The sequence below is a fragment of the Lichenostomus cassidix genome, chromosome 6 (assembly GCF_008360975.1).
Source record: "Lichenostomus cassidix isolate B80296 chromosome 6, HeHo_3.0, whole genome shotgun sequence".
Taxonomy (NCBI): Eukaryota; Metazoa; Chordata; class Aves; order Passeriformes; family Meliphagidae; genus Lichenostomus; species Lichenostomus cassidix.
The window spans coordinates 19,027,747-19,052,034 of record NC_139487.1 but is presented as its reverse complement, the minus strand read 5'-3'; the positions used below and the strand labels follow the sequence as shown (position 1 = coordinate 19,052,034).

Sequence of the window (24,288 nt, the reverse complement as noted above, 5' to 3'; positions counted from 1 at the left end):
TTAAGGGTTTGTGCCAACTTTTATTTAGTTATCTTTTTTGGCAATGGGATTTGGAGAAGGGAAGAGAAGGAGATGTGCAAGGAGGAGCTGATTGTTGCAAAAGGGGATGTTTTTTGCGTACACTGGCAATAGTGTGTCTGACTGAAATGACTGAAGCAGTAAAGCATAACAGGCAGGACACTGCCTTGGTGGATGTGCTTCCTTTACAGAGTTTTTGGTTTTAAGGTCTACTTTGTAGGTTATTTCTCATACAAAACAAGAAGGCATATTTTAATGTCTCTATATGTATTTGTGTATATATAAGATAGATATATATATACACACACACATATTTTATATTCTTACAACCTCCAGCTCCTAAAGGTTTCAAGTCTGAAGGGCCATTTTAATATATGCATTATTAAGAGAGATGCTAATTGACTGAAACGAGGCTTCCTTACTGGCTGTATGATAAATAGATGGGTGGGACACCTTTCATCAAAATCTTGGACATGTGCAGAGAAAATGGGCCAGCCAAGCACCAAATGGCACCCCCCAAGTGGTCCTGTATCTGCCTATTTCCTTCAGGGCTGGTGTGCAGCTGCCCATGCTGTCCCAGGAATTTGGAGGGCTCACCCCTGTGGGGCTTGGAGGGGTAGATTGAAACATACTTGGTTTTGCTGCCCACACGTCAGGCACCCTGCATGTTGGGACTCCTATTTCCCCATGGGGCTTCCAATAGACTGTTTTGGTTTATTTTACCACGGAGGAGGAGGTTTGGTGGGCAAGAGGGGAAGGGGTTTTGATGGGGAAAGACAGTCAAAATTCACCATACAATAGACAAATCTTCATAAAGGTTCGTCTGCCTGCTCTTTCTTTTTCTTTTCTTTTCTCTCTCTCCCTCTTAGGCTCTCGTGTTCACTCTCATTCTCTGCAGGACGTACACTGTTGTAGGGCTGAAGGTTTCCTTTTGTCAGGCTAAGGTCAAGTCCCTGGTTGGCAGAGGGCAGCCCTTCATACAGGCCTGTCCACGGCGTACTGGCAAGGGCTCAGGTTGGAGGCTGCTGTCTGCACTGCCGGGTAGGTGAAGTTGGCGTGCTGCTTGGCCTTCAGCCGCAGGCTGGCCAGGCTGGAGTTGCACGTGTCCCTGTACATGTAGGGGCTGGCTGTTGAGGCATAAGGACAGGCACTGGATGAGACAGCAGAGTTGAGGCTCGGGCTGTTCAGATTATTGATGTTTCCCAGGTTGTTGAGGCTAGAGGCCGGTACTCCGGTCACTGCAGAAGGGACCATGGATGAAGGCATGGTCATTGAGGTGATGGAGCTGGGTGGGGAGAACATGGGCTGGGAGGAAAGGGGACTGACATTCATGGAGTTGAAGAATGGGAAACTCTTGGCCGAGAGCGGACTGGTGGCAAGCCCCTTGGTGGCCCAGTTATTGTAGGAATAGCTTGAATACATGTCATCATAAGGCTGCATCAGTCCATTGAACTGGGCTCCAAAGCTGTTCTTGCACAGTTCGGCCTGTTGGTTCCTCTCTCGTTTCCTCCACTTAGCTCTGCGGTTTTTGAACCAGACCTGCAAGAGAGAGAGGGGGAGGGCATGGGAATATCTCTGAGCTGTCCCTGCAAGAGGCCTTGTTCTGGTTTCTTTGCCCAGCAATCCAGCAGCTGTTAAAGGGCTGGGGATGTTCCCAGGGAAAGAGCTACAGCAAGATGTCTGGGCTGCAGGGTCATCTCCCAGCAAGAATCACCACCTTCAGGTGGGCCTCAGCCAGCAAACAAAAACCCAAACCACTGCCATTTCACAACACAGAGAATAACCCACCTCACTCAACAAACAGATGCCCTTTATACAGGGAAAAGGGAGGAAAATACTTGCTGAATTTCCAAGTGACCACAGCCAGGAGGAGGGGTTGGAGTTGTGTGCCTTAGGAGCAAAGTATTTGGGAGATGTGGCTTGAGAGCTGCTGAATGAAGGAAATAACCTCTCTTGATTTGATTTTACCTCGGGACTGGCTTGGGTTGGGATATTCTAAGTCTGTCTTCTAACAGGAAAATCTGTTAGTGTTGGAGGGGCTCAGACAATATAACTTCCTAGAGCATGGAAGCTGCTGGAAGGCTATTCATGGTGCTGCTAACTCATATTTCTAGTAGCAGAGAGAAGCTCTCCCTCCAGCTGGAGCCCTGCCACACCATGCCTGTGACTGCACAGTGGTTTGGGAACCCAAAAGAGTGCCCTTCAGCAGGGGTGGGGCTGGGGAATGATGAAGGGGGAATGCAAGGAAGGGGTGTGCTAGGCTGAGGCAGCCAGCTGGTGGGGCTCTGTGAGGCAGAGCCTGAGCTTTGTATCTCCCTGTGTAATTGCAAGGTGGGAAAGGTGGATGGGAAAGGCACCACTAGCATGGGGTATGTGTGTGGCTGCATGTGTCAAATCTGAAGTGTAGACCCTGGTGAGGTGTTTCCAAGACAGGGAAATTTTCTAGTGCTCCTAATTCCACTTTGGTTTGGGGACAGCTTGGTATCACAGCAGGCTTCTTGCCCACAAGCTCAGGCCCAGGAAGGTGGAAAAGCTGCAGTCCTACCCGGACTCGTGCCTCTGTCAAGTTGGTCCAGACTGCAATCTCCTCCCTGGTGCTCATGTCTGGATAACGGTTTCTCTGGAAAGTGGCCTCTAGCTCTTGAAGCTGCTGGCTGGTGAAGTGCGTCCTCTGCCTCCGCTGCTTCTTTTTGAGTGAGCTGTCTTCAGGATTGGAGTCGTCTGTCTGATTTTGCTGGGACTTCTCGGTGTCTGTGTGAGAAACAGAAAGATGGGAGAGATCCCCTGAGTTAACTCGAGGGCTTGGATACACTTCGGAGCTTATCCTTGGGACAACCAGCGCATGCTCAGTGAGGTTCCACTCCACTGCAGCCACCAGGAGTGGTCCCATCTCCCTCCCTTTTCCCTGTGAGCAGGCATCCACCCTGCACCAAAACCAATGGCCCCTTGATACAGCACAGCTTGCCCTTGATTAACTGTCATACTAGATGTTAGCTTCCAAGTGACTGGATTTAGATTTTCCAAACTTCCAATATTTGGGTTTCATTTGTTGAAGTTTACATGGGGTATAGTGGCAGAACTTACCGAGACCAAGAGGTTCTTTACTCTGCTTAAAACTCTGCCTAAGGTGTCCTTTAGAAAAACTGAGCAGAAATTGACACTTATGACACAGCAAAAGATGCAGTAGTGTTTCTGTGGACAAGTGGGAAAAGGCAAATTGCCAGTGATAGCAAGCTGAGGGTCTTCAGTTAATTGAACCTGAGAAGCACAAATTTTCACCCTTCTTCCATTCTTGCTCCTTTACCTTCTTACTTAGATGCACATATTTTGATTTTCAAAACATAGGGAAAGATATCTCTTAGACCTTACCATGAAGTTTTCCAGCATCTACCTATCTTTCTGCCCCTGCCTTTCTCCTCACTCAGAGATCCCTCTCATTTCATTGCCCATTAAATGAAGATCTCAAGACCCTCCAATGTTCACACTGGTATCTAACTGAAATGCACAACTCAGCCTCTTCCTGGGCATCAAATCCATCCATGTCTCCATGCTGAGCTTTAGGCTGTTGTGGCTGGAGGTGGGTAGCCGGGTGCTTTCCTGTGCCACAGCCCCTTTTGGGGGCCATGCAAATACAAGCGGGCAAAATGCAAATAGGGGCAGAACATAAATACAAGTATCTTCCCTTTGGTTGTCCTCCATGGAGTGCCCAACTGCTCAAATGTGACATTTTCTTTTATGATGGATGAAAGCCATAGTTTGTGTTTAATTCTGCTAGGAATCAAGACAAGTCACCATAGAAGAAAACTACTGAGGTGAAAATAAATAATTTCTGATGTTCGACTCCTCCTTCCTCTGATCTAGAAGCCAGGTGAAGCATTTCCAAATGAAAATCAGGTCTTTAGCAGGGAGAAGTGTTCTTTTACAAAGGGACATAGCTAAACAAAATAGAAATTTTTGCAAAGAGCTCCCAAACTGTTCCATTTGGAAGAAGAACTTTTAAAAAAAATCCTGGCATCACTCTGCTGAAATTCAGATTTTTGTTTGGTTGTGGCTGAGTGGAAGCTAGTTTAAAAGGCTTCAAAGTCCAGAAAAATCTCAACATGAGGGTGTCTAGTACAGCCCCTTAATAAGCAGGGAGGCAAGAAAACAGCATCCTGGAATACAGCTGAGTCAGTGAGAAAAGGGATTCCTCAAATCAAATGGATGAGCTCTGGAATAATAGGCTCTGTCTTTTCCATTTAGCTTTTATGGGGCATAAGAGAGAGGCTTAAAAGCATCTGAAGCTTGATAGAGAAGGGACTCTGCCGCAAGACAGTGCTGTGCCAACAGCAGGTGCTTTAGTGGACCCCAGCCCTGGAAGATGCTTCCATCTCAGGAAACTGGTGCCACTACCCTGTTCCTATGACAGCCTGTTAATTCAGAAGTCTTGTCCTGCTGTTCCTGGAAAACCCTCCTTGCACTTGCCTTTCTCCAAAGGGAGCAATGATGAAGTCACAGAGAGTATTTCCAGTAGAGTTGCTCCATCTCCATGGGGGAAAGCTTGGGTGTGGTCAGATGTTTGCTCCCCACCATCCACCTCTGCTTCTGTAGCACATCTGATGCTATCCACCAGCAGGAATATGAATGCAAGGACAGTGAGATGGCCGTTGCTCATAGCAGCAGGATATAAGCTGGTTCTTCTAAGCAGGAAAGTGCCATGTCCTGTTCCCAGCACCAGGACCAGCCTGTGTTTCCATCCAGGGTGTACCTGTACAACAACTTTCCCAGTGCACTCTTGAAAAGTGGAATAAAAGAGCTGGCTGTGGTCTTGTGGTCCTCTTCTTATTTCCATGAGCATCTTTGGATGGGAATCCTATATTCAGCACAACTCTTGGAAGCATGCTCTTAATGTGTATGTTTTATAGTGGTTCTTGCAAGGAGATTCATCTGATTTCTCTAGCTCAGTGCTCCAAACTAGTATTGGATGCAGGAGATTCCCACGCTATCCATCTCCAAAACACCTTAAAAGGAGAGTGATGCCACCCATCTGAGCTAGTTATTCAGAATGGCTCAGTACAGATGAACGGACCTTTGGTTTGATTGTTCATCTGCTGGGCCTGGGTTAATTAGGAGCCTGATGCATACAGGGGATGTGTTCTCACCAAAGTCCCTGACGAATATTCATTTCCAAAGGGGCTGCTGTGAAGCAAGAAACTGCGTCCTAATAGGGAGCTCCTGCCCAGGACTGCCCTTCTTTATTCAGCAAGAAGCTATACCAAGAGGGAAAGAAAATGGTGTGAAGGTACTACTGGCTTATGGGCTCCATCTGGGTGGAAGACATCACAATGTATTTTGCTTTGGTATTCATCTTCTCAGTACCCTCTGGTATACCTACTTTTCATAAACCTTCTTAAGTCTAAGGAAAAGTAGGAATCCCAGCCTTGAGCCTGGAAAAATCTCTGCAGTTCATCTTGGTGTCCTCTTTGTTTCCATATCTGCTACCTGTGTCTCTTTCTGAGTGTCATCTCCTTTCTGCTTCTCTGAGCAGGAAAGAAATGTCCTCTGTAAATGGTGCAGAGTTTTGACTGATTGCAGTTGGGACCAAAACTGTGTCAATAAAGGGAAAGGAAGAAGACCACAGAAAGGATATGCGTGCCCTGATTCCATGCTGAGGAGCACAATATGGGGAGATGTGGGGCAGTTCTTTACCCACCTAACTCCTCATCTTTGCTCTTCCCTGACCTGTGCTGCCAGATGAAACCTAACAGAAGGGGGTGTCACAAACCATCCCACACTATTGGAGGACGCTTGAGATCCCTGAGTGCTGAGCCCAGACAAGCAAGGTTTGTGTTCACTTCCTCAGGATCTCTTATTGTGTGGATGAATAAAGCAGGGCCAAGGAGAAGTAGGGAGGCTGCTCTCTTGAGGAGAGTCAAGAAGTGCCACCAGCCCTGCTCCTGTCTCAGGCAGCCCTTGATAGCTAGCTCTGTTCTGCCTGACACTGCTGATGCATGGCTGTCAGCAGTCTTTGGTGCAAAGGCACAAGCTGCCGGCATCCGCACACAGGTAGTGCTGACAAATCTCCCAGAAACAATTTTTTCTAGACTCCTTAGGACAGTGGGGAGTGACATAGCCAGGCATCCAACGTTTATTGTCACCCCAAAATAGGTTGTGGAATATATCTTGTGCACGTTCGCCCACTCAATGAAACTACTGTGGTCATAGCTGGAATTAGCTGCTCATGCCTAATGGAAAAAAAAGTCAGCGCCTACATTGGCAGTTCTACAGCATGCCAGGGTGGGCTCAATAGGGAAGGCCACTTGAATGGAGACACTGCCATGCATCCAAAGCAGCTGATGAGGAGCCACTGAGCTTGGGGATGTGCCCAACTAAGGTACATGTGCAGTGGGGAATTTGTCGGGTGGATTCTCTCACTCTAGTTATCCTACTGTAACTCCCTTCAAGATACTTTCTCTCGGGAATTTTAATCTGCATCATTATACTTATTAGCTTTTGTACATGGGTGAGCCTGAAGGCTTTACACAGAGAGCAGCAGGCTGTCCCCGGCCCTCACTCCCTCGTGCTGGTGCTGGCAGAAGCTGCTTTCCATTGTCCTGATACATCCAGAATAACAAGGGATGGAGCAGTCACCAGACAGATGCAAAATCCAGAGGAAGCAATGGCATTTGGCAGCTGATTTCTGAACAGGTGTGTATGGTGATGTTTCTTATTCAGAGCCTGACAAAGAATGCAGCAGGTCTAGGATTTGCTCAGCCTTTGGGAATGGTCAGAGGCACCTCTGGGAGAGCAGCTGCCCACTGCAGAGTTGTGCACCAAGGCACTGGTGAGCAGGCTTTTTCAGTTAAAGCCGGAACAAGACAGTGCATCCCTTTCTTCTTACTGCCTGAAACTGGAAACTTCAGCCCAAGGTTTACCTTTACCATGGAAAATTAAAACCTAAACAATTTAAACAGAGGTAAAAAAATATAAAAGGGCAGTTTAAAATTAGGTGTAGTTTTCTGTGCCTTGGATGATATTTCCTGTGTTGTGGGGAGAGCTCTCCTCCTCTGGGGATCCAGTTTAGGCAAATACAATAAAATCTTGATTGGGCTGTGACCTGACTTGCCTGGCTCCTGCCTGCTGTGGGCTGTGCCCTCTATGAGCAGTGGTTTCCTGCAGCCAGGGCCAGACAACCCCACCACAGGGGCAGTGTTCTCACCCTCCCAATAGCTGTCATTGCAATATACACCATTATGCCTTCCCCCCCTTGCTGGGACATCCATGCTGATATGGCACTGTGCCGGCTCCCGGTACAACAGAAAACAGTGTCCTTCCAGGAGCACTGCAGCCAGCTCCTGCAAGCCACTGGCCATCCAGATCTACCCACGAGGATGCGTCAGGGTCCTTCTTGCATCTTGAGCCTTGCACTCACCACTGTGGTCCTGCCCCTTGCAGCTGTGCTCGTGTTGAGGAGTTCCAGAGTCCGAGAGAGACAAGGCTGGGCTGCGAGCCTCCGCATCTGCCAGCAGGTTGAAATCCATGGGGCAGGGATGGGTGGTGGAGGAGGAGGAGGAATCTGAAAAACAGCAGTCACAGGGTGATCAGGGAGATCAATCTGTGTGTGTGACCTCTCCTCACCACCTCCAGCAGAGACTTGCCAACCCTTGAGCAAAGGTCTAGGAAAAGCAAAGGATCCCTGTGTGATCCTTGGACAACTTTGAGTTTCTTGGCTGGAAAATGGACATACTGGGCTTTCTTCTGAGCTTCCCTATAAATCAAAGATCATCTAGTGACACTTCTATTTGCAGCCTTCAGAGAAAGAGCCTCCAATTTATAGGTGACATTCAGACTGAAATAGCAACGCCGGGAGCATGCTGTGTAATGGAGATCTGAGGAAGTGGTTCTGGGCCAGCCAAGGGCTGTTAGCACCTTCCCCAGTCATCCCACCTCTCCCATCCTCCCTGCCCAGCTTTCCTCCTCTTTCTCCCTTGTTCCTCCACAAGCTGGCCAAGCCTAAGTAAAGCTGTCCAGAGAGCACTACATGCATGCATCCCAAAAGAAAAGCACTCTTGTGCATGGCACTGATAGAAAGGCACATCTGCCTGCACAGCCACTGCTACAAGCATAGACCCAGGCAGTGCAAGTGGACTCCTTTGGGGTACACAAGGACCTCTGGAACCTGAATTAACATGGGAATCACATTTCACACCCTTAGGTGCCTGGGAACAAGTGATCCTGGCTGCAGCAGCTCGCTTCCAGCTTTAGGTTATCCTGACTGAAGGCTTGTGGCTAGCACAATTTCCCATGAGAAGTTTTCTTGTGTTTTGTAAATAAAGATAAAGTTTGGATGTTTTGGAACAGTGTCCCAGAACTTGGGCAGTGCAGGCCTGGCCAATCAGGCCTGGGGGAAAGCTTCTAACTGACCAATCTGGGTAACTTTTGAGAACTCTATAAATGTGATGAAATCAAAACAATAAAGGTCATTCCTTCTTGCCACTGAGAACCGATACATTCATTACTCTGCTAGCTGCTCAACAGCGACAAAGGCTCCCCATGTCCCCTCAAGAGACTGGCCTGTGCTGGTGATCCATTTTCCCTGGCTAAAAGCATCCCAACTGGGAAGCTGTCAGTGCTGCTCCCCATGACTGCAGAAACCACTGTGACTCCTCTGGTACCTCTTCCCACACCTCGCTGTCCCAGGATCAATTATTTTCATCATTTGCTTCCTCACAGACCCTGCACTCTCCACCTGTATTGCCTAAAGGAGCTCAGCTGAGAGCACTACTATGTTCTGGGCAACATTGGATGCTCCTGAATAGGAAGGTATGAAGCAGTAAGTGTTCGACACCTGGCCACATTCCCTTGGAAAGGTGAGCTGGCCCTGTGTTAGCCCTTATTATGAATTTTGGATCATAACCCTGCCAAATGCAGGATGTTGCACTGCCACCAGTGCACAGTTTATGAAGGCTGGATCACTTTGAGATGATCACAGTAGCTTCTGAAACTTCAGCCACCCCCAGCTGATAGGGATCCTTTTCCTCCAAAACATAAAACAGCTGATGCACTGTGCCAGGATCTGGGACCCCTGGGTTTAGGGAGTTTTGGACCAGGTGTTTGGGACTTCCAAACTTTAGGTGGAGGTCAGTGGTGAAGGCTGGATTCTGGGTGGTGAAGGATTGCCCATTGCTCAAATCCATGTGTGTCAGGGAGGGAACATGCTGAAGGCAGCCTGGACTGTGCTAGTTTGTAGACATGTAAACAAGAGATTAATCACAAAGCTGTTGCACGTCCTTTGAAGGTGGATGACGGTGACTAAGAATGTATTTTCAGAGCTGTTTAAAGCCTCCTGTCAATTTGCACAAGGCTGCCACCAGGGCCCTCGGCAAGGCTGATCCCCATACCTGCATTGTGCTTCCCTCTCACTGTGGTGAGAGGGCAAGGAGCCATTCCTAATGGTTATCTGGCTGGCTTCTGCAGCAGATCTCACTCACAAAACCCCTGCAGTTTTCCTTGCTCTTCCCTTTGCTTGACCTCCATTCACCGCCTCTATCAGGTACTGGTGGGGCCATATCAACACCAGCTCCAGTCAGTGCTCTCTGGAAGCAGCATCTAATAAAAGTACCTGGTTCTGGTTTCCCAGACCTTTGCCTTGCTCTGGGCTTCTCCTCTCCTGTGGGAGAGAAGTGGCAGGACTCTGTCTTTGCCATAAGGCTGGTTTCCACTTCCACTTTGAGGCGAGCCTGACCTTTGATGTTTGCTGGCTGTGTTAAGCTCCTGGCAGCAGCCGGGCACAGCCCTGTTGCCTTTTGCCATGTGTATGTACATGAAGTGATGTGACGGGGGCTGTGTTTTCTTTAATACCTTTGCATGGACTAGGGAGAGTCCATCTGCTGCTGATATTGCCGTGGCTTTTAGCATTACTCTCAGAATTATGCGGAAACGCGCAGTGAATTAATTCCATGGATTAAGTCTTGATTAAGATGTGTGTCACTTTGCTGTCTCAGAATTTATTAAGAGCCCTTCTTGAGTCTGCGGCAGATGGAATTTCTGCCCAATGTTTGTAGATGATAATTTCCCCTCTTCTACAGCCATTTGCATATGATTGCATCTGTCAAGCACAATTTCCTCTCTTCTAGGGCTTGACTCTGCACTGGACCAGATTTAAGGAGGAATTCAGATTCCTGCCTTGCTGTAACTCAAGGACAGTGTCCTCCTGTGCAGGGTCCTATTTGCTCTTTTTCTCACATCTTGCATTGCTTTCATCTGTGCAAATTAGAATGAAGATAGGAAAACCAGGGGGTAGTATCTTACACAGATAAGGTTTCATAGGCGTAAATTACAACAGAAGGTACAGGGCTCAGAAAAACCAAGTTCTGGTATTGAAAATTCATGCCCTATCCTGGGCTGCACCAGTGCAGTGGTTGCAAAGTTGATCCAAGCTGCTGGAAACAACATAGCCTGCTTGGCCTGCCTCAGAAATACAGTGGGCTGTTAAATTAAAACTGGTTTTAAAGTGTGGCCAGTATTCAAGTTTAAACTAGGACTTGTGGCTGAGCATAAGTCTGCTTTGTGAACTGAATTTAAAACCAGGAGGATTTCAGAGAGGAGATGATGTATGTATATATGTAATTGCATAACCTATTGTATGTATCATATGTGGTGGCATCAAGGAATGCCTTCTCAGTTTGTTGTGAGCAGATCATGGAGAAGCAAATTCAAGGGGACAGAGGGATTTGCTCAGCATGGTTGTAAAAGCGGGAAGAGTCTGCAATGGGGAAAGCACGTGAGCTCTGTACCAATGCATTTATCCAAAGTCAACCCCATGCTACTGACACAGAAGGCTGTAGATATTATTATAGATTATACAGCCCTTTTGGATTTAAATAAAGGAGCTTTCATCCACATTGGCTAAATCTTGCTGTAGGAAGAGACATTAAGAAAGTCAATGCTAAATCTTCATGGCCTTTCTACATAGTTGTTTGCCCAGTCTCAAGGAATTACTGAAATTGGTACCTCAAAAACATCTTTAGATAAAATCAATTTTACCATCTCCATCTGACTCTTCATCTCACTTTCTTTTAACATAAAACTGTTCTTTAGGGACAACTCCTGTACAATGAACATGCAGCCACGTTTTCTCAGTGGTTTCAGTTTTGTAGAACTACGGCTCCCAGTCTGCTCCAGCATGTGTAACTCCTTTCATTGATATAATGAAGATAAAAGTTCCCAAACCTATAACACACACTTCATCCTCCAGTCTCTGCTCCTGTGTGTGTCCTCTCCTTGATGCCCATGTGAAGGTGCTGCTGTCACCTGTGCAAGACCCTCCAGCCAGACAGGGAATTGCCATCCCTGCTCCATGGGCATGGTGGAAGGCAGGGAGAGAGCAGCTCTGGCTCCAGGCCTTCTCTCCTTTCAAATTCACCCCCTTTCTGTTTCTGTGTCAGTTCCTTGCTGTCCAAACCAGGGCCTTTGCAGCAGTAAAAGGAGGACACTCCTTTGTGAGGAGGGGGCAACCTTGTTTACCCGAAAAAGAAAGAAGCATCCCTGTGACCCCTCTCCTCCTCGGTAACACACTGCTCCTTCAACTGGGAGCAAAGAAATCTTTGCTTGGGGTTTTTGTTCTTCTTTGAAGGGGTGGGAAGGAAACATAATTAGCCAAGTAAGGCTAATTATAGGGGTGGCTTTTGTGATGTGGATCTTGCCCGTTGAGAGCTGCTCAGAGACTGACAAATGTGTGCTGCTCAACTCTCTGCACTACCATTGGGGAGCAGGCTTGCTGCTGAACCTGCTTTGGCAGGTTGATCTGGACATGTAAAGCTGTCTCTTGCATTGTTTTGATGTTATTTGACTTCCCATGGGCATGCAGGAGTGCTTCAGCAAGGACCTGATGCTTCAGGTCCCAACAATGACAACGGATGACCCAAGGAGAGGAGGGAAGCCCTAAGCCGGTCTCTCTCCAGCAGAACAGTAAAGCCCTCTGTATCTATGAGTTTCCTGCCTCTGGCCAGGGCCATGGTAGCTTCTGCTTGGAATTGCTGATCTCCACAAAGAGTTCAGGGTTATCCCTCAGGCTGAAAGGTACTTCACAATCAGCTGGGGGAAAGCTTTCTTTCTTCCATGCCCTGAGGTGAAGGTATAATGTTACACTAGATTCTTAGGGTCAAAGCTGTCTCTTCCTGCTCCATCAATCGAAGAAGTCAAACTGCTGGGAGGAACCTGCAATTCCTGATGGAGTCTTGCTGATTGCTTCACTCCTCCCATGCTCATGTTCGCTGTGTGCTGTCTTACTTTTAGCAGAGACAAGCATTTGGGATTCTATTTAACTGTGTATTTTCAGGAAGATTATCTGCCTCTGTACTTTGGTGCCCATGCAGGGTTGAGCTAAGGTGTAACAGCCCCTGCCTCTTCCTCTGCACCTTGTCAAAGAGCAAGTGATTGATACTGTGCCTGTTTCCTCGAAGAAGAGCATTTTGCTTTCTGGATACATGTGTTTGTTCAGGGGATGGTGCCATCAGAGTGCCTGTGGGCTCTAGCCTGTGGGCTAGAGTTTCAAGTGCCACACCAGCACGGCACATGAATCATGCAGCAACCAAGAGTCAGACGCTGTTTGCTGGCCAACACAAGTGCTGCCTGCGAGAGGCTCTTTCCCTGCTGCTAGAAAGCAAGAAGGACGGGATGCAAAATGAGTGAATATTTGTTTCCTCAAGACTATAGAAATATAACTATGAGGAGACCAAGGTCATCCACTGCTAAACATCTCAGTGTAGCTTTAAATCTCTAATCTTAATGGAATTGCAGCAGGAACCAAGAGCAGCCATTAATCACTGGAAGATAAACAGCAGCAGCCAACTGGTGACCCAGAGTGCAGGGCCATTATGGGACAGGAGAGCAAGCTGCCTGTCTCCAAAAACATCAGGCCGTGCACAGCCTCAGGCTGGCTGAGCAGTGGTTTCTGGTGCACACTCAGAAGTGGATCATCGACCTCCAGCAAGGGCTGAGTCACAGGTTATAATAAACTTTATTTCTCGATTTAGTCCCTACAGCTGGGCACTAACCCCTGAGCTCCTGAGGGTGGTTTTGTAGCGGTGTGTGCTGCTTTGAAGCCTGGAACATGGTTTAGGGGTTTTATTCTATTCCTCTCATCAGTAGGAATTGCCAAAGCTCCCTGAGGCACTTACTGGCTTTGTTGTCAGAGCAAGTTGTCTGGCACTGCCCTGCACACAGACTGGGCTGCAGAGCACTGCCAGGAGCGCATGGTGCCGTGGAACTGCAGTAGCCCAGGCTCCTGCTTCCAGGCTTACTGGCCACAGCCAGCAGCAAGGACCTGAGAGCTGGCAGCTCTATGACGAGAGGGACTAGGTTGTTTCTCTTTTTGTGCACGTCGCTAAGGAGAAGTTTCCAATAGTGTGAGGTGGTAAGAGGATGAGGAGGTGAGGTGCTGCTGCTGACTTGCCTTATGTAGGTAAAATTATATGACTGTTCTGGGACTTTATCCTTCATCTCAGCAATCATGTTAATGAGCATATCTGAGCTGGTGGAGGTAATGAAGCAAAATTCCTTTAAGTGCTTTCAGATCCTCAGATAAGAGGTGCTAGGGAAATGCCCAGCCATTCTGGACACTTCCTAACGCACTTCCTGGGGGCTGGAGGCAGCCTGCAAGATGGGATCAAGCCACTCACTTCCTTCTCTTTGACATGAACCTCCAGCTGCAGAGGAGGCTGATGGCTGAAACCTCTGCTCTGCACAGCAGAGGGTTAATAAACTGCCTGTATTCCGGAGGATTATCACAATGGAAATGTCCCAAGGATTGACAGCTCCATACCCATGTCCACAGCAAAAAAAGCCCACAATGGAATGTGTCCCGTTCGCTTATTTAATGGGCCACACTGTGCCCCTGTGCTGTGGAAGCGCCCTGATGTCACCATGCCCCACACACAGCTCATCGTTCCCCCCAGCTGGTGTGTCTGCAGCCCCCTGGGCTGGTGCAGACCCTGCCAAGCTGAAGCATTGGGCTCTGCAGAGGCAGGGCAATGTGCTTGGGCTCGACTTAAAGGAAGTCCATTCCAATAGTATCTTTCGGCCTCAGTGCTGCCCTTAACCTACCTGGATGGTTTCTAAATCGGAGCACAAAATTTGGAAACAAATTGCTAATTCTAGCACAGAAGAAAAGTTCTGCCAGACTTTCTACAAAATTGTTTTTTTTCCCTAAACTAAACATTCATAGTTCTTGCAATCCTGTAAGCATTGTACTTCAGTTCTCACTGTGTCCAGCTGGGTTTCCAGTATCCCTTGCATGCTCTGCCTCTGTGGGGCATTTGGCACCTTGGATCTATCAACCAAGACTGGGATTTTCATTCTGACAGAATGTGCAGTTATATTAATAAGGCTACGCTTTGTTATGGGTTATTTTGTTTGTTAGGCATCTGGAACAAAATAAATCAGAAAAAACTCTGTTTTGCCCAAACAACTTTCAATCACACAAAGTTGCTGGCATGGTGTGGCTCCACCATGCAGGAGTGCTGGGAGTGAGCATGGTCTGCAGTTATGGGAGAAGAAAAGTCCTTTAGGGAAATTAATCCCTTTGTTTTGGGGAAGGGAGAAAAAAGACTGATTTCAGTAAGAAATTCTGCCTGGGAAAATCTTGCAATTGAAACAAAGGATCTGCTAAAGTGGAGTGCCAGCACTGCCCTGGCCAGAAAATACGGACTCAGCTCATCCCCACTTGCCCTTGCCCACTCCTGCAGCCCAATCAAGCTGGCTCCAAAGTAACTCATGCCACTGCTGGGGGATGTGCCTGCATCTGCATGAGAGAAATAGCTGCACAGCCACAGTGTACATGGAATTTACACTGTGATGTAAATGGATGTGATGTCCTTTGCAGAGCCAGGAGCGAGACGAGACAGTTGCGAGCCAGGATCCTGGGCAGGAATGAGAGGTGCAGGCAGCCTGTCTGCAGCTCAGGGCCGGACACGCGCTGCTCATGCAGCAGCAAAGGCCACCAGGGCCTGGCATCAGCAGATCGGTATGTGTTGCTGTATTTAGTTGGGTGATTGTATGAATTTGACTAATTATTCTGGCAGTCAAAGGAAACTGGCCTGATTCCTATGGGGGCTGTGCTTGCAGAAGCTGGGCAGGGTCATTTCTGTATCTCTGTGGCTGTAAAGTTGGCTCATTTTAGGGAGGCCCAGATAGCTCTGTGACTCCAGCTGCTGTCAGGAGATTTGTATGCAGATGGAGGGCAGTGGATGACTCAGATGTTATCAAAGATGTAAATGATTCTCACAGTTAGTAAACATGCTCAAGAAAGCCCCTAATCAAGCAGGTGATGCAGGGGGTTGAAGGTCGGGAAGGATCCCCTGCCACCGGCATGTCACACTGTTAACAGCTCTCTGACCTCCACACACTGCAGAGCTGCCAGTGTCTGCCATCCATCAGCACTTCTGCTGGAAATTCTTTCTGGAGAACTTTGACTTGATCATAAACATTTGTTCTATGACAGAATTCAGCAAAACTAGCAGCTGGAAAGAAGCCTTTTTGGGGGAGGGATGGTGCTAGATCACTGTTTCAAAACAACCTGTCAGAGCCCAGTGGGTTGCAGAGCTGCAAAGGGAAAAGGGGTAACTGCCAGGAGTTCCGATAGCCCCACCAACCACCATGGCCAACGAGCACCTCTGTTGGTTAAGGAAACAAGAGCCCAGAAACTGCAGGCTTGCTCCAAGGGATGCGTTGTCTCAATGCAAACCCGCAGCACTGGAGGGAGCCGATGTCTGCTGCGCCTGACTATAAAGTTTCCTGAGGATTTGTCTTTTTTTTTTTTCCTCCCCAAGCAATTTATATTTAATGTTTTTTTAAAGCTTTCTGGCAGGAAGATGCTACCAGGATGAAGGCTGCCGTGAATAAAACAAGTGGATGATCTCAGCTCACAGTATCCCTCCCCTCTTCCTTGCAATACTGCAGCTGGTAGGGCTGGGGTAGGAGCAGGGTGTCTCCGGGAGGGATGCTGGAGCTTGCTCCCTCTCCACACTCCGTCTTTATGGACCTTGCAACATGCTCTGAAGGTCAGCCTGTTTACCCAGACACTGTTTGAAGGGGCCGAGGGAGGCAATTAGCAAACACTGCCGGGGCCGATCCCGCAGTGCTACACACGGGGCCTGTGCCGGCAGCATCGGGCCCGCGGATCGCCCGGTTTTCCCGCCGTGCACCGGCCGTGGACGTTGTGTGTATAGGGGGCGAGGAGGAGGAAGGGCTAGCAGCCCCTCTCCCGCAGCCTCTCGCCCAGGGGCCTCACTCGAGGCCGTGGCAAAATGTCTCGTATCCCTAAATCCAGGGGCACAACAGTCATTGCAAAAGCAAAACTAAGAGGTTTGACTTTTGAGATCCTGAAATGCAGCTTGCTGCCTAAGGACTGTGTACAAAATCTGCCTCTTTTTTTTTTCCCCTCCACCCCCCTACTCCACCTCCCCTTCTCCCCGCCAAATCCTCAGTTTTTCCATCTGCGCGAGGTCGCATCCCATGCGGAGGAGCCCTGGGAGGTAGGCAGTTTGGGTGGGTAGGAGAGGAAGCTGCAGAGCCCTAATTACTCAGCCAGTCTGGCCCTCGGGCGATCCCATCAAAGCGGCTCGGAGAGAAAAGGGATGGGGCAGAAGGATGTGAGCGCTCTCACAACGCTGCTGCCTGGGTCACACCACGTCCCGTCCAGCGGCCAGCCTGCTCCGGGAACGGGGCTGTACAGCCAGAAACGCTTCTGCCCGCCCGGACCCTGTCACCCTGAGAGCAACCTCTCCCGCAGCTCCGGGGAACGGCTTTCCAGCCTCCCACTCTGGCCTGCGACTCCGGCATATCTGAGCTCAGGCACTGGAGCACCATTATTAAAACCCACCCAACACAAAGTAAGCTGCGAACCCTCTTAAAGGTTCATACGGGACGCGAAAATGCATATTTTTCATTGCTTTGGTATTTCTCCATGCTCAGGTATGGATCCATACAGAGGCTGACCTTTATAGCTCCATTAATTTACCATAAAGATATATATTTTTAAAATTATCCTAGTACATCTAGTCCTCTACAATTTTATTTTGGAAGAAAACCTTCATGCATTTACTTTTAAAAAGCAGCCTTGAAATAAATGCAAACCAAAAAACCCCAAACCCAATTTACAGAACTGGAAGTTGGGATATTGTGGCACCAAAAATAAAACTGATGGAACAAAAAGGGAATTTCATGTGGTTTTCATTGTCAAGTCTAAGCTCAGAAACAAACAGGAAATAAAAATCACTAAAACAAAAGAGATTTCTTTTAAACTGTGTTCAAATCTAAGTGGGGAGCTGCTTTATGAGGGAGGGATTCTATGTTTATTTGCTTTTCAAAAAAAGGAGTAAATAAAAGTGTCCACATACAGACAGGTCAACTTGATTTACCATTAAATCCTCATGTTTCACAATGGTCATTTATAATCAGCTTTTTGAAAGAAAATTAGACTTGCATAAATGGCAGCATTGGAAAGGGGAGAAAAGGTAATGGGTGGTAGGAAGGCTGCTTCTATTTTAAATTAGGTTGAGGGGAAGAAGGAATGGGGGGGGAGAGAGAGAGAGAGAGAGAGGTGGAAGTAACTGTGAACCTCTAGTGATTTGTTTTATTCCATCTTTGTACTTTTTCAGTTTTTGCAGAGAGCTCGGTGGGTGCTGAGCCTTCCAGCCTGTGCTACACATTGAAGCTCCCCAAGTAGCTATTTACTGTATTTATTTAAAAAGAATAGACTGTAGGATCAGTGCTATGTGATTCAGAGTGGCATATGTGCTATATCCTCCCAACAGAAGTATTTCTTAGGCTCTCAGATTTGGGATTGTGAACTTTTTCGGCAGGGGGTTACAAACAGGTGTCTCAATCACAGTAGCTCTGACAGTGATTTTGAGGGGTTAATTTAGCGCAGGACCCAGCTCCCTCAAGCTGGGCATCAGCTGAGATCCCCAGTAACTACAACCCCATTAATGTATCTCAGAACATTTTGAATAGTTGAAAAATCATAGGGACAAAATTAATATCAGTTTCTGCAAATCCAGCTCTGGTTTCCCTCCTCTTTTGCACTATTCAAAAGGGTATAAATGTTTCTTTTCTGGTAGAGCTGTGGTTTAGGAGATAGCAAAGACATCAGATTGAGGGTCAAGGGACAGATGCTGTATTTCTGACTCAGATCATGTCATTCTGCCAGAGCTCAGTTTCTCCTCTGCTCAACAGGGATATTTCCCTTCGTGCTAAAGTATCCAGAAATCCAAGTACGGAAAGGCTAGGAGGCTCCTGAGGAGAGAGATCATAAGGTTCAACTCTTCAGAAATGAGTGCTCCAAGGTTGAATCTATACCAAATCAGTAAATTTCAGCAAATCAGTAGGAAATTTCCTGTTCATGTGTAGAGGATTGGCTCTCTTCCTGAATCTGCTTGGTAATACTCTGACACTGATGGGAAGGGAGGAGAGGGACCTCCCTTGCTCACTCTCCACTTCTTTTCAATTTCTAATAACAGAAATGTCTCTCAGCTTCTACCGAGATAGATCTCCTAGTTCTTTCCTGAAAAAAAACTTTTACTTTTTTTTTTTGCCAAAACCCAACAGATCTATTGCTAGCCACCCCACAGGAATTGCTCTGGCCAGGCTGCCATTCTTGTCCTCCCCTGGGGTCAGAGGGAGATGAGGATTCAAGCAAATCCTTTCCCACAGAAGTGACCCCCTCTGTGCAGAATCTGTCCCCAGTCCCTTGTGCTGCCAAGCTTCCAGAATCAGCCTGTGGACTCCCTTAAATGCCCCAAGGAAGCCCAGAGCTAATAACCAGCTTCATTCAATTCCCAGTCACATTATTATCCAATCTGCCAGAGGCATTAATATTCAGAGGTGAGGCGGGAGGAGGGCAGGGGTGCTGGCAAGGGGGAGCAGCACACAAAGAGGAGGAAGGGAAGTGTGGTGGACTGGCCTCAGAAATCTTCTTTCTCCAGCCATCCGAAACCCCAGCCTATTTCAGCTGGATGTTGACAATAGAGGGTTTTTCCTACAGCCTCAGCACTAACTTTGATATCAGCTGGTAGAGCCAACAGCAAATACCCAGCCTTGGAACACCCTTATGCCCTCAGCCCCAGCAGCCCACAGCAAGAGGGGGAGCTTTTCCCCCTCTGCCATCAGGCCCTAAGTAAATAGCAATCTCCCATTTTTAAACAGCCAGATAACTAGCTGAGCCTGCTCAGAAACGCCATAGCCTCCTGTTTCTGTCCCTGCTCCCTCCATGGCACCACACTCTCATCCTACTGCCTTCCTGATGCTGGGCACACAGCTTGAAACCAGCAGTTCTCCCCATCTGGGACTTTGTTCCCAGACCCAGGTACCTCCCCTGTCCCCAAGGCCAGGGCACATGTGCCAGGTCACGAGACAGACCTCATGTCCCCAGCTCATCTCATCTTCCTTTTGGACCGGTCTCCTAGATCAGGTTTCTGGCTTTTTCTTTTTGGCAGTCTCCAAAGTCAGCCTCACCTCTCAATCTCAAGGTTTTGGGTAGCATCTGACAGACAGAAGATACCATTCTTTTTTGATAGCTCTCTGTAGGGTACATTAACCAATACTTTCGCAATCCAGTCACAATTTGCAGATCTATTATTGCCTGAATTAAGCCCTTATAGAAATGTAATAGATATTGGGGCTTGCAACAGTTTCTCTGACAAAGATTGATATTGGTTTCTAAACCAGTGCCTTGGACAGGAATATAGGTGGGCTTTCATGGGTAGAATCAGGGCTGCAGGTCAGGCAAACCCAGGAACTACAGTAACAGCAGGAAAACCACCGCCCTTGCCTAGACCCCTCTCCAGGCTGGCAGCGAAAGATGTCTATGCGGCTCCTTGTAAGGAGCACTGGGCATGGTGTGACAATTTGCTAATGAAAAACAGTAATAAAAAACTCAAATTCTGCTCTGCTTCAGCAGACATTTGCAAAAACTGAAAGCAGCTACCATGATCTGATAGTCCCTCAGGAGCCAGCAGGCAGCCCTTTGTCCCTCACAGCAAGGCACCATCAAAGCCTGCACAAACACCCATCCCCATCAGCTCACCGGTAGGCTGAGGGGCTTGGATGTAGTGCTGGGAGCTAGGGAGACCCTGATCCCATTGCCAAAAAGGTGGTCCTTTCCCTGTCTTTGGAATATGGGACAGGAACAGAGGTGAGGTATCTGAAAGACACTTTCCTGAACAGTTGCTTTTAGCATCTCCCGATATAGCAGATGGGAGAGGGCCATTTCATCCCTAGTATCCTGCCGTCGAGGCCACGGGCCTTGTGTAGAAGACCCGCAAGTTTGTCTGGGGGACGCCAAATTTCTCTCTTAGCTTTCAGCACTAGACTCCGTTTAGAAAGTGGACGCGTCGTGGGCCCATCAGCCGGGAAGCTGCTTCCCTTCCAGGTGAAGGAACGGGGAGGAGATGAGGGATTAGTTTTGATTTCTGCACCGCCATGCTCGAAGCATCAGCCGTCTGAGGCGGCCAGGGACTCACCCCCAGGCTCTGCCGGGTACTGGCATCCTGCAGCAGCGTGCTGCTCTGCGGCTGCCTGTGCGGAGCCGAGCTCTGCACCTGGTAACCCGCCAGGCCGGGCCGGGAAGGGGCGCGGAGCCCCGCGAGCTCCGGCCAAGGGACTGCTGCCCCGAGCTGCCTAACCCCAGCGGGGAGGGAGGGGCTGCGGCAACCCCCGCCAGCGCCTCTGCAGGGCCCTGGCGCTGCCGGAGGGGAATCCAGCCCCCTCCCCGCTCGTCCCCTCAGCTGTCCAGCCGCGGGGGCGCCGGGTGAGCGGCCGACAGGTGTGCCCCGCTCGGCGGCACCGGGCCCGCCGCCCCCCTCCCTGAGCCTGCTCCAGCAGCTGCGGCGAGGCGCGGGCATCGACCTCCGCCTCGGTTGCCCTCCCCCGCCGCAGCCGCCGCCAGCCGGGACGCACCCGTTCCTTACGCCCGCTCCGAGGAGGAGGTCGGGGGGAAGGACAAGGGGGTGCCGTGCTGGCGGGCGGGCTCTTTCCCCGGAGCCGCACTCGTTGAGCGGCGAATAAACGGGGGAGCGAACGGTATCGGGCGCCGTCGGGAGCCCGCTGCAGTTGGCTGGGCTTCCCGGGCACTCAGCGGGACGGAGGGACGCCGCTCTGCACCGTGTCACCGGCGCCGGGAAGGCGGGAGAGCCCGTACATGCGCCCGGAGGCCCGACAGCCGGTTCTGCCCGCAGCCTCCCAGCGCCGGCCGGCCGCGCTCCGCCGGGGCAGTTCGATGCTCCCGGCAGAGCGGCCGCGGGGTCGGCGCTCACCCCCGCGGCCTGACCATGTCTGTTATTCCCGGTCGGGTCCCTGGAACCCTGTCCGCCGGCGCGCCGCAGCCAGCGGCGTCCCGGGGCAGATTCGCTCCATCCGCGGGGGCCGGCTCACTTCTCCCCGGCGCTACAGGGAGGTCGGCTCTGCTGTAAACAGGAGCCAGCCCATTACATAAATATCATTTATCCAACTGTCCAAAAGCCGTCGGGCTGCCTTCCTTTTCCCCGGCGACATCTCTCCGCCTCTGCTCCCCGCGCCCTTCTCCCCCGGACCCTGCAGACAGCTGAGCCGCAGCCTTCAGCGCCGTTATTTACAGCGAATCCCGGCTAATTTAAACAGCCCCTGTCCCGCTCGCCCGAGTGGAAAATGACTAAGTTTAGCAACGGCGAGAGACTCCAGCAGCGCTTGTCGGGAAGCGGCTCGCGTCGGCCCCGAGGGCACGGTCGGGGCTGTGGCACCCCGGGGACGGCGAGCAGGGGGTCACCGAGCCCTGCAAGGGCTGCGCAGTGGAAGCGCCGCGCCCCGCCGCCGAGCGGGCGGCGCTCCGGGCAGCGATGGGGGTCAGTTCGGCCGCGCACAGCCCCGGGACCCCTTCTGGACGGCAGGGCAGGGCTCGATCTTCCCGCTCTCACCTTGTTGCCGCCCCTTGACCCACGGGAGGCGACGGAAAGCCGGCCTCGTGGGGGACTGGGGCTGAGCCCGTGCTGCCGCGCAGGGCACACCGAGGCACCCCGCCGGGGATGCTCTTACTCTGTCCCAGCGTCGAAACGGTTACGGCCGGCGGGGCTAGTATGAAGGGGCTCAGGGAGAAAGGAGGGGAGAAGCTCGCACAGATGGCCGGGGACGGAAGGGCACTTACAGCGGCTCCAGATGCGGGTTCGGCTGGCCGGATTTAATCCTGCGAGAGGGGCGAAGCTGACCCCCTCCCCGCGGCCCGGGCTGCTCTGCCGCTGTCAGAAAGTAAATCCCCCCGGCTCCCCAGCCACTCTGCGCGTCGCTGCCGGCCCGTGGCTCACGGGGAGGGCGGAGGGCGCCGGCCGACTGCCTCCCATTCACCCTGGCCATTCACTTTATGGCGGGCGGCCGGCGCCCCCCGCCAGCTGCACCGAGCGCCCCGCTCCCGCCCGCCCCATTCCAGCTGCGAGCCCGCCGCCGCCCGCCCCGTCCAGCGCCGCCCGCCCCGGCACCGCCCCTCGCCCGCACCGCCCAATCGTTCGGCGTCTCATTTACATACAGCGGCAGCTCTGCCCTCGGATTGGGCGAGGAGCACGGCAGGCCTCGCCTCCCGCTCTGGCCCCGCCCCGTCCCGCGCGCCGTGCAGGGTGAGCGGCGGGGCGGGTGCCGGGGCACGGCCAGGGCGCGGAGCTCCGTGCGCCGGCAGCCCCGGGTGTACGGCCATGGTACTTGTCTGCATGTACACTGATGTACTGCTCTTATCGCTGCAGATACTGCCTGCCTTGTTCGGCGCTTGGAGGTCCGGTACCCTGGAGCCCGTCCTGAGCATCCGCTCCGCTCAGTACTGGCGCGGCGAGGCTGTTCGTGTTTTGCAGTTAGAGCCACCAGCCAGACGGAGGGTTTTTTGGGGCAGCCAAGCCCGTAGTCAGCTGTTGGATGCGTTCCCCTGCACGATGGAGCAGCAGTTGCAGGGGATGCTTAATCACAGGCTAGTTACCGCACGCACTATTGCGGCTCTAGGCAGTACAGGGAAGCGCTTCCCTGCCAGTACTGTACCGCTCCTGCCGGGACACGGGGGCTGCCGGCTGTGCGAGAAACACCGCCTGGCTCCTACTGAAGTTTACGGCAAAATCCCGGTGCAGGAGTGCAGGGTGCCATCGCTCCCTGAAATGTTCCCAAATGCTTGTTCCTGCTATAGCGAGCCTTGAACACACAAACTGGTACACAGATTTACTCCAACCAAATAGGTCTCCTCGCTCCCAGTGCTTACAGGGACAGGTTTGTAGAAGCCGGGCTTAGCTTCTCTGTCCTGCCCTGGGAGCCCAGGGGAGAGGTTTATCCCTGTCAGGCTCTTATGGAGCTTGATGTGTGATTCTACAGTCTGATTTTCTTGAGGTCATTCCCATATCAACCTGCTCTCCAATTTATGATGTCAAAGGTCACCCTCAAGCTCTTCCACTGATATATTTTAAAGATTAGGAAATAATGTTGTGAGAATAGTAGTGAGTTTTAATCCTGAATGATTTACCAGCCATATTTATGGAGCCTGATAAATGCATAACATGACATATAGCTATGTATGGGAAGACAAATGCACACGAAGCAACTCAGGATGTAAAAAGAGGTTAAGTAGACCCAGGCATTATGGATTACAGTTCAAAAACAGACACTAACACGTTAATTCAGTAGAAACACAGAGTTGAAAGGATTCACAGTGTTGACACACTTGCAAGAAATTACCGTGGTTTTTTAATAGTAGTAATCTGGGGCTTGTATTTGCCTTACTGCTCTTTTGCCTGCCAAAAATGACAGCAAACTAGACCACATCTGTTCCTAGCTCAGATTTTAATCCACCTCAGCATAGGCTTGTCTCCATCAAGAGAAGCAAACACAGTATAACAGCACTAGCACTTTCCACAGGGCAGTCTGTCTCTATCACCACATGCTACAGGGAAGCTGAAAACCCTGCACAAGGTATGCGACAATGAAAGGACCTTATTTTCAGTTGCCTCCCTCTCACTCCAAACCTTTCACCATCAGTAGCCTACAGCAAATACAGTTTGTGCTTCCACTTACATGAAACAATGAAACAAATGTATTTTTAGCTGTTTCCCTTGGGCACTATGTCGCAAGTTGGTTCCCTGTGGAGCACAGTGTAAAGACTGTTGGATTAGACCATCCAGGGACCTGCAGAAGGAATCTGTCATTAAGGCATCCTCAATGCAACTGCTGAACTGATCCCTGAAGGGTCTCTTTGGGAGGGAGGGCTCTAGCAGTTGTCATTGAAATGTAGATCTT

The 24,288-nt window shown here is 50.3% G+C and overlaps 1 protein-coding gene and 1 long non-coding RNA gene across 2 annotated transcripts; one reads left to right on the top strand and one right to left on the bottom strand.

Annotated features, from left to right (window-relative positions):
* On the bottom strand, window positions 1-22,433 carry PITX3 (paired like homeodomain 3). The gene is made up of 4 exons (XM_085065433.1): window positions 22,175-22,433; window positions 7,430-7,573; window positions 2,564-2,769; window positions 1-1,557 (listed from the first exon to the last, which is right to left on the bottom strand). The coding sequence occupies exons 2-4, from the start codon at window positions 7,536-7,538 to the stop codon at window positions 994-996; spliced, it is 879 nt and encodes a 292-aa protein (XP_084921559.1). The 5' UTR covers window positions 7,539-7,573; window positions 22,175-22,433; the 3' UTR covers window positions 1-993.
* LOC146435411 (uncharacterized) lies at window positions 11,985-17,253 on the top strand. The gene is made up of 3 exons (XR_014853222.1): window positions 11,985-13,430; window positions 14,882-15,022; window positions 15,855-17,253. It is a non-coding gene; the product is annotated as an uncharacterized LOC146435411 (long non-coding RNA).
* Window positions 22,434-24,288: the final 1,855 nt, after the last annotated feature.

What these genes read in the sequence shown, in the direction of transcription:
- PITX3 (XM_085065433.1), bottom strand. Translation starts at nt 7,538, where the DNA reads ATGGATTTCAACCTGCTGGCAGATGCGGAGGCTCGCAGCCCAGCCTTG. An exon ending in CAAGGGGCAGGACCACAGTG is followed by an intron (nt 2,770 to 7,429) that starts GTGAGTGCAAGG and finishes TTTCTCACACAG; the next exon opens with ACACCGAGAAGTCCCAGCAA. An exon ending in TGACAGAGGCACGAGTCCGG is followed by an intron (nt 1,558 to 2,563) that starts GTAGGACTGCAG and finishes TCTCTCTTGCAG; the next exon opens with GTCTGGTTCAAAAACCGCAG.